The following is a 9,709-nucleotide window of genomic DNA, read 5'->3' on the forward strand; positions in this document are numbered from 1 at the left end:
TGTATGTTATACATGTACATGTATATATACATAGATACATACATATGTACATATACATATACATGTACATAAATGAGTGAGTGTGTTTTTCTCGTTTAATTGTTGTTGAAGGTGTTTTTTTTGTTTTAGTGTTGTTTTTTTTCAAGTTTTGCTTTGCGCCTCCGATTTGGATTTTTGTGTGTAATTTTCCTTTGTTTACTCGCACAGACAGAAAGACAGACAGACAGACAGACAGCGGGCGCGTCTTCTTCTTCTTCATCTTCTCCCTGCTTCCTTCCTGCCGTCTTTTTTCCTCCTACGGCGACGAACGCTCCACTGCTGCCATGGCGGATCACCATCATAACTGCTCAAATGAGGTAACGCAATTTCGATCACGTAGCTCTCTCCCTCTCATTATATTATAATCTCTTCGCCTTGGAAAGCTTGGGCCACAGAACAATGCACAGGATTTAAGTACGCTATTACAGTCTCTAATCTTTGGAACTTTAAATATGTACGCCTGCATCAGTTAGCCATGGAAACGTTGAAGTGAAGAAGAATACGAACACGAAGATTGTTAGAGCTACAGATAGTAAAAAAATAATAATAATAATAAAAAGCGCAAAAAATAACTGGTCCCAATGATGATGAACGCAGAAAGCATTCCATTACTCTATGCTACCTTCTCACTACAGTTCAAAACTCACTGTAAGAAGCTTTAATGGAACCTTTGAACTTGGTAAGTGCACTAAACTGAGAAAAAAACACAATGCTTCTTCCGATAGTTTTGTAGCTATGGAACCTCCAGCAAAGAAAAAGAAGAAATTCTTGAGTACGTTGGAACTGAAAGACCTTCCATACAATAATGGATCCCTTCCAGACCAATTTCAAGGGAAACAAACGAAAACAAAGAAAAGGAAGTATTGTATAAGCTCTAATGGAAGCTCTTGTGGTGATTCTATTCCACAAGCTAAGGATGCTAAGGTGAGGAAGCTTATGATCAAGAGCCAATGCTATGGTTCTACTTTGGTTTCTGATCACAGTTTTCAGCCCAAAGTTTCATTAACAAAAAGCCATGGATTTCCATCCAGCTTAGTTATCAAGAAGGAAGATTATCCTCAGAAATTGTTTAAATTACCAAGAACGATGACAGAAAACTATGATAAGAAAGAGGCAGATATTGTCTCGAAAATGGGTTTTTCGGATGATGTTATTCCTCATCAAAGTGTGGCAGCTGAGTTTGGATTGCAGAGAAGAAACGAAAAATTCTCTTCTTTGGATGTTCTGGTTCAAGCAGCTTCGGGATTTGAAGCGCAGCTTAGAAACCATGAATTAGAGGAAACAGATGACATAAGATATGCGTCAGAGAAGAAGAAGAATGTTCAAATCATCAAAGACAATTCAAATCTTAATTTCGAATGTACTAAAACATGTACTAAACCCTCAGAAATCAATGGAGATGATGTTGAAGATGATGATATGATAGCTATAAGGAAGCTTCTACAGGAATTTCCAGAAGCTCCTCTAGTTCAGAGTAGAAGAGGAAGAACACAAACATTACCTTCTCGGTTCCGTGACTCTGTTTTGGAAGAGCATTGGAAGAAACCAAGAAAACAATCTACACAGAATGCGAAGCCTTCAGAGAAGGTGATGATTGTAAAACATAAACTATCACCAATGGTGCAGAGTAAAAGGAACAATTCTATCAATCTTCAGCCACATGAAAACATAATTGCGACTTCTCGTAATAAAAAATTTAAAGAAGATAAGGTCAATCATGCATTTATTGAGTTGCGTGGTGTAAACAGTGAACAAAACAAGTTACCCAACGCAAAGAAAATTGTATTTGATGGTGCAAAGGAAATGCATTTATCAGCCACCATGGATGTGCAAGATGCTCACAAGCCATCATCTACAGTGGATGGTGATCAAAAGGCAGTTATTGATACTAGTATATTGGATTTCGATGCTAAGACGAAGAAGATATCTACAGGTGTTTTAGTATCTCAAAGAGAACCTTCAAAGAAGTTTCCCAGGAAAAACAATAGTGTATCCACGATGAGGCAGCAGGGTAGCAAGATAACTTCTGGTTCAGAAGCAATGCAAGAGAAGAATGCCAGTTTGCAACATGTAGCGAATCCTGCCATTGGTGACATTGTCTGGGTGAAGCTAGAAACTGCAAATGGTTTCATATGGCCTGCAAAAGTTGTTGATCCAACAAAAGATGTTCCCGAATCAATACTCAATGCAAGAAACCCGTTCCGGTTATGTGTGATGTTTTATGGGGCAACAAGTAGAGAGGAGGTAGATTGTGTGTCTGTATTTAATGAAGGAACAGAACTCTGAAATGTGAGTTTTTCTGCATTTCCCTAGATGCCTTTGAGTTTTTGTTATTTCACCAGATATCCTTGATCAACCCCAGAAACAGCAGTTGTATGTGCGATTTTAGAAATTATGTGGTCAACTTGTTCCTGTTTTACTCTCTTTCAGGGGTTTATTAGGGCATTTGGGAAATGAAAAATGAAAACTCAGAGGCAACTAGAGAAATAGAGAAAACTCAGATATTTTTGAGTTTTTTTTATTTGTGAATTTCAGTATATTATCTAAAATTTGTGTTTTGTCTAAACAGGCTTATGCCTGGGTCAAACGGAGCATGGTCTTTCCTTTCATAGAAAATTTGGACAGGTGACTGAAATATAAACCAGGCCTTCATTTATTAGCATTTTGCCTCTCTGTAAGACCCAGTCTATTGCTTTTTGAAACCCCCCTAGCTTGAAATGCTCAAAACTAGGAAGAAGTCTCGTATTCAGATTAGATTAATATTTTGTGCTCCTATTTTAATCTATCAGACTTATAATTCATCCCAACATTATTTGTAGCTTATAGCTAAATTTTCTTCTTCCATGGTTAATTCATTACAATGTTTGCTAGTAAGTGGGAATGCATTTGATTGTGCTTTGCAAATAGCGTCCTTTTTAGTTACTTTTTGTTTTTGTTGTTGACCAAAGTGGGTGACTATTACAGATTCAAAGGACAAAAAAGCAGCAGACCAATTGCATTCAAACTAGCAATCGAGGAAGCAATACTGGAAGAATTCGGCATTGAGCAATGTCAATATATCTCACAATCTCAGCTACCTTCAAAGAATTGGAAAAATATTTGTAAACCTATAGATGTTATTAGCCAATCAGATTTGCGCACTCCTAGTGAGCAGTTGCAAAAGGTTGGTATGTTTTTTAATATACTACTGTAAAACTTGAAGTTAGTGGGAACTGCAAGGTGTAGGAATGGTAAAGAAAGTACTGCCTTGCATGATATTTATCTAGTTGATGATTTTGGTCATTTTCATGACATGAAGTGAGTAACCATGTAGAAAGGAAGAATGGAAACTGTTTTGTTCTTCGTTTGTTGATATGATATTTGTATGCCTCTTATTTCATATAGATTCTTCAGATATGTTACTACGGTTTTATGTATCTGAATGACATTGAATGGTGTATTAGGACACATGGAACAAAGAAAATGTACGCTGTGTTGTTTCTAAAGTCGCACATGAAGAAACTTCAAGAAGTCATATTGTGGCGGGGTAAGACCCAAATAACTCACATAGAAACTGTTCTACGAAGGGATAGGATTGTTTTTAAGCTGGGACATGGTTTAGCATTAGCCTCTTTTTGTGTGAAATCAGGAAAAAAAATGAAGAGATCGTGATAGTGGTTCCTGATCAGATAGCGGTGGTTTGTTATGGGTTGGAAGCAAAATATATTCCCAAATTTCATCAGTAAGTTCCTCCATTATCAGTATCTTGTCGTGAATCCTTCCAGCTGTTTGTATACAATAGGACCCCTTCTGAGTTATGATATAATTATCTACTCATGGCAGAATATTATGCGAGTGTGGGCATTGCACCCCTGGGCAAATGATGGGTCCTTCAAAATGGGAAAGACACACAGGAAGCCGGAAGAAGAAATGGAAACAGAGCATTAAACTCAAAAATACCAACACTACACTCTTGTCATGGGTAAAGCTCAAGTTTAATTTTGAGGAAAATAGTAAAATAGTGCTGAATTTTTCTTTATTTCTCATGATGCCCCTGAGTATTTTCTATTTCCCAAAATGCCCGTCTTCAACCTCTGAAAGAGCAATCGCATAATAAATTCGTTTCTTCTTTCTCTTTTTTGAGGGTTATCCAATAGCATTCCCGGGAATGCTGAAAAATCAGAGGCATTTGGGGGAAATGAAAATACTCATGGGTATTTCAGAGTTTGTTACTTACATTTTCTAACTTGGTTCTTCCTGAGATTTGGTTTTCATATTATACAATTAATCATGTGGCAGTTACAATTCATGATGGAGCATGGTGCCACAGGTCTAGCGTACACAGAATCAAATTCCAGTCTCCCATCAAGACAGAGAGAGAGGAAACTAGCTGCATATTTACAGCGTATGGCAAAATGAATATTATTACCTGTTTGCTTTTGTATATCCCCTACATCCATAACCTTATAATACTGCTACGTCCATAATGATTTTTCATAACTTGAATGCCAAATAGCATGAAAAGTTTTTACGTTCTTCTAGGCGTGATACTCTCATTTAGAACTGCATGGAATGTTTAGTGATGTCTGCAATTTTGGATTTCTATGCAACACCATTTTCAAAAAAGATATATTGTGAGGCTATGGCATGTTTTCATGGTTTAACTGTGATCTGTCTTGAATGTCAAGGATTTCAGACTTGCATTTTGAGCTTAGTGTTGAAGTGTATGTTTTCATGTAACATATGTTTTGCGTTTATTTTTGTTCCTTTTTCCTTAGCTAAGTTGTCTTTTGGGCTCATTCTTAGATGTGTTTGGCATGTGTTACTCTCTTGGATCAATTCTGCTTATTTTTTTACCCCAGATGTGATAGAATTCTACTCTGAACCACCAATATTTTGATCTGAGTAAGTTAAATACAAAGTTTGTACTCGTAGCAGCATGCATGATGCATGTGCATGACAAGAATAAGTAAATACTCCATGAAGCATGTGAATCAGATACATGGTTTCAATGATGATGGGGTAAATGATAGCATGCATATGGGGCAAATCAATTCTCACTAGGGATGACACTCTCATTGAGGGCCTTTGTGTGATCAATGTATGCCAACTTCCATGTACCTGTACCTGATCAGGCTGGTAAAGTCAATGCTTTTAGTTTGTGCTGCTCCACCTTGCAAATCTTTAGTAGATCCACTTATTTTATCAACATCATTAATGGTTTCTGGAAAGATCTGTTTTATTTATCTGTTTTAAAATATATTGGATTGTGCTGAGTGTTAATAACCGACTCCTCATTATTCATCATATGATAACGTCAGCAATATATAAAGCTTTGAAATTTATCTGGGAGTTCAGGGATTTATGAACTGATGTCGTCTCCTTTATGATTGCTTTGGTATATTTTGTAACTTCTCTGATTTTATGCTTTTATTTTTCACAGAACCTTATCAACCTGTGATTGCAAACTGGACAGAAGAAAAGTGTGCTGTTTGTCGATGGATTGAAGATTATGACTGGAACAAAATCATGATATGCATTCGGTAGGTATTTATGTACATTATATATTAATATTATTAGAAATTAATATTTTATCGTGCTTGATGATGACAGATGTGGGCTAGCCATTCATGAGAAATGCTATGGAAAAAAAGCATCAAATGGGTCTTTTATATGCCGTGTTTGTGAGAACCCAGATGTTGAACATGAATGCTGCCTATGCCCTGTAAAAGGTACCAGAAACTCACATTTAGGATGTGAAATGCATATTTTCATCAATTTGATTAGATAAATTTATAACTTTTCTTATCAGGTGGGGCATTGAAGCCTTCAACAATTTATGGATTTTGGGTGCACATAACTTGTGCTTGGTTTATGGAAGAAATTGTCTTCAAAAATACTACAATGATGGAGCCGGCAGATGGCTTGACAAAAATTGATCCTTCCCGTTTTCAGCAGGTAAAAATTGTTATTTATATATGCATTTTGTTCTCACGTTTGCTCTCTTTTGTTTTATTTTTCTCTTAACAGCATATATTTTAACGTTGGCATCTTATCTAATCTTGCAGATTTGTGTAGTGTGCAAACAAGTACATGGAGTATGTATACAATGTGTCAAGTGCCCTACTACATACCATGTGATGTGTGCTGCCCGAGCTGGCTATCATATGGAGGTACTTTAATATCTTAGAGTTTAGCAAAAATTATTTGGCCAACATATTCTTATTGATTATGCTGATAGTTTTTTTTAATATGATTTTCAATTGGAAGATGCATACCATAAAAAAGAATGGAGGAAGCTGGGAGAATAGAAGGATTAGTTATTGTGCCAATCACAGGTTTGTTATTTGTTTTCAAAAAGCTGCTAGAATTACCAACACATGAGTGTTGATCCAAAGAACTCTCTTGGGTTCTTTGCTCTTATGCCTTATTATCTGTCCTCAATAGTCAGTTACATGCAATTAGCCACCAAAACATGTCAATGTACTCAAGTGACCCATGTATCTTAATAACCCCGAGTCTGCTGAAGCCCCAAATAACAGTAGGGTTATGTGTTTGAAACTAGGTTTGATCTTTTAAGAATTTTGTGTTCTCTATGTATGGTGTAGTGTCCATCATTTCTCGTATGGAAGGTGCTGACCAAAAACTGTTTCTCATTTCGCAAAGTTACGTTCATATCGTACCATCATATGAGAACTTACAGAACTTAGATCTCTAGGAAGGTCCCTAGTTACTTGGTTAATTCTAAACTCCCAACACTCAAGTTTGGAAATGAGTGATAACAATATCACTGCTGGACTGTGTCTGATGATGGCTATCATTATTTATTTTCTGTGACACTGCAGAACTCCTGATCCAGATGCAAAACTTTTTCTTACATCGTCTGACGAGAAATGCCAAACAGGAAACCATCCAGAGGAGGACAAAGAAAATAAAATATCAATCATAGAGAATATCGTGCCTAATCATACTGACAGCATCTTGATTGGAGAAAATGGAATCTCTTATGCTTCCAGATGTCTTGAATATAGTGTCCAGATGAAGTTATTTTGTACGAAGGTTCGTTCTCTTGACTCTTCATATATGTTCAAAACCTCTGATCAGCTCATCGCAACGGATTAGAACTGTATCATAACAGCTTTTTTTCTTTTTATTTTGGTTTGTTCTCTAAAATAAAATATTATTTTCAGATATATTCTCTTGTTTGGTCTCATAGGAATTTTGGCCTCTTGAGAGATGCTAATTTAAATTTATTTTATTTCTTATTTTTCTGCAGAAGATTGATGAACAAGCAATTGCACATATAGTGGGAGGCTACAGCTGGCATTCTCCAGAAGTAATAAACAGTCTAACAGGAAGTGTATGTCACCACTATAGATGGTTTTTCTTTACTTTTTCAGGTTCACTAAACATTTTATATTTGTAATTTCTGGAAACTCTGGTATATGATTTTATTTTTGTGCGTTCATGTTTTATCAACCAATAGAGAAGTGAAAAGAAAAGAGTTTGCTGTGGAAAGTCCGTTATACATGGCTGGGGATTGTTTGCACGACGTCCTATTCAAAAGGGTGAAATGGTAAGATCTTGGTTGGCTAAGTACGCAATGACATTTCCACTTCGGATTTTTCTAAATCTTTTGATGTGATTTACAATCAGGTAGTTGAATATCGTGGAGAATTGGTAAGAAGAAGTATTGCAGATCTGCGTGAGAAATGCTATTCTGGAAAGGGTAAAGGATGCTATGTGAGTGATCTGTGTAATTATTGTCTATAACAAAAAGGATAAATCTCTATGCCTTCCATTGACTCTCATAGAAATTTCTTATGCTCTCTAGATTTCTATTATCAGCCCTCTCTTTTTGTGACTTGGTACAGTTCTTTAAAGTAAGTGATGAAGCTATCATTGATGCAACGAAGAAAGGAAATATGGGGCGTCTTATCAATCATTCTGTGAGATTGCTTCCTCATGCTGCTCTAGATTGGCTCACTTGAAATATATATTGCAATACCAAGATGAAGAATTTTAACTTCTCCTTGTGGATGGATCACTATGTAGTGTGCGCCAAACTGCTATGCTAAGATCTTCTCTCTCACTGGTGGAGAGATAGGCATCGTCTTGACTGCACAAAGGTCGTTAAAGATGGGTGAAGAGTTGACGTAAGTACTTTACTTCAATATCCCACATGAATTAAGAGTATTATCAACTTTCCAATGCACTTTTCTGCATTTTCTCTGATTAAAATAACTGATTGCATTGTGGGTTTTGAAGTTACGACTACCAATTCGATCCGGAGAGCAAGGAGGTTCCATGCCTTTGTGGGGCAGCAACGTGTAGAAATTTCATGTGCTAAGCTCGATTTAGTGTAATATGTACAGCATCATCATCACCATATACACAATTGGGTTGCAATCCAATCCCAATAATACTCTTTACTTGCCCAGATTCTCTAATTTTCAGATTGGGAAAGAGAGCTCAGAGTTCTTTTATTGAAGCAGATTTTAATTGTAACTAAAGGAGATAGATATAGTCTCATAACTCTTTTTCATCCAGGAAGCAGTGGATGGTTCTTCTACTGGAATGTACTATAGCATTTATTTTACAGATCATATGATGCAATGGGCAAAGCATACACAGCTATTTTTGCCCACTATTCATTAGGAGAACTGTACATATTGTTGTAACATACAATTTTGTATTCTTTGTAGAGTACATTTTTTACGTTGGGCTACCAAAATGCTATTTTCAAAATAAAGTAATTCTTAGTTTTTGGTGTAAGCCAAAATGTCAGAGTTCAATTCCTTCTCGTTTGGATAGACACTCAATCGATAACTAATTATGTCCATTATTATTGATTGCAAGTTAACCCTTGCCTACGTCACTGCAATTTGCAATTCACTGATTTGATACAAGGAGAAAAATGGTTCGTTTCCATTTTCATCAAAGGATAGGTACAAAGATGTTCTGTACGCTTCTGAAACATGTGATGACAGAAGGCCACGGATACTCTGCATGCTAAATTGATGTTCAGGTATCTAATACTTGCATTATTCTCTCAATTCTTTGCACATTGCTCTCAAGATTGAGCACACAATTGTCATGAATTTTGAACCTTAATACTCTGCAGATATTCTAGACACTTTATATGATTAGTGTGGAGTATTTGCTAACATGTTGACATCGCAAGGAGCTTTGCCCTAAATTTAGTTTTATGATGGTGTTAACATGTTTTAAGATTGTTTGCATTGAATGCTAAATAGTTTTCTAAGTAGTGCGATAGATGCTGCCTAATATCAGCTCTAAAAACAAAACAAAGTAGGCTAACAATCCAGAGAATAATAAATAAAGTTCAAAGGAAATAAGGGTGAGCTTAGGGCATTTCCTTTGGCATGACAAGTAGTTACAAGTTATAAGAAAGAGTGTTTCCCAATTAGGATATATAGAGTTGTCGATGCACATTCTTCTGGCACGTTATGTATAGTATTGTTGTTTGTAATTGTGCGCATTATAATAAACTTTATTATAACTCTTGGTGAATTCTTCATTGTGAAATGAAAACCACTATCTTCCATCACAAAACATGTCGTCTATCTCATGACCTCTTTGGTCACATCTATATCTAACCTTACTAGTTACATCAACATCCTCTTTTTGCACATGGGCTCAATTCTCATTGTCATTATATCTAGCTATA

At 36.2% G+C, this 9,709-nt stretch overlaps 1 protein-coding gene across 2 annotated transcripts; it reads left to right on the plus strand.

Moving 5' to 3' along the window:
• The first annotated feature begins 222 nt into the window (after nt 1-222).
• Nucleotides 223-8,858, plus strand: LOC147863972 (histone-lysine N-methyltransferase ATX4-like). 2 transcript variants are annotated; one of them, XM_087319604.1, is made up of 19 exons: nt 223-2,283; nt 2,609-2,664; nt 3,004-3,202; nt 3,483-3,565; nt 3,668-3,760; nt 3,862-4,000; nt 4,318-4,423; nt 5,462-5,561; nt 5,632-5,750; nt 5,831-5,976; nt 6,087-6,191; nt 6,289-6,356; nt 6,864-7,077; nt 7,295-7,378; nt 7,505-7,594; nt 7,675-7,761; nt 7,893-7,967; nt 8,074-8,174; nt 8,287-8,858. In XM_087319604.1, the coding sequence occupies exons 1-19, from the start codon at nt 655-657 to the stop codon at nt 8,366-8,368; spliced, it is 3,576 nt and encodes a 1,191-aa protein (XP_087175730.1). In that variant the 5' UTR covers nt 223-654; the 3' UTR covers nt 8,369-8,858. The 2 variants fall into 2 exon arrangements, with proteins under 2 accessions (XP_087175730.1, XP_087175731.1); XM_087319605.1 differs by having other exon boundaries at nt 7,298-7,378.
• The last annotated feature ends 851 nt before the right edge of the window (nt 8,859-9,709 follow it).

This window comes from Azolla caroliniana, unplaced genomic scaffold, assembly GCF_043228905.1.
Source record: "Azolla caroliniana isolate FFs.n. ecotype wild unplaced genomic scaffold, voAzoCaro1.0.p SCAF_5, whole genome shotgun sequence".
Lineage (NCBI taxonomy): Eukaryota > Viridiplantae > Streptophyta > Polypodiopsida > Salviniales > Salviniaceae > Azolla > Azolla caroliniana.

Excerpts from the sequence above, each read along its gene's own strand:
- LOC147863972 (XM_087319604.1), top strand. The coding sequence starts at position 655 with ATGCTACCTTCTCACTACAGTTCAAAACTCACTGTAAGAAGCTTTAAT. Across the intron at positions 4,001-4,317 it reads ACACTACACTCTTGTCATGG|TTACAATTCATGATGGAGCA; the intron begins GTAAAGCTCAAG and ends ATCATGTGGCAG. Across the intron at positions 7,595-7,674 it reads CTATTCAAAAGGGTGAAATG|GTAGTTGAATATCGTGGAGA; the intron begins GTAAGATCTTGG and ends ATTTACAATCAG.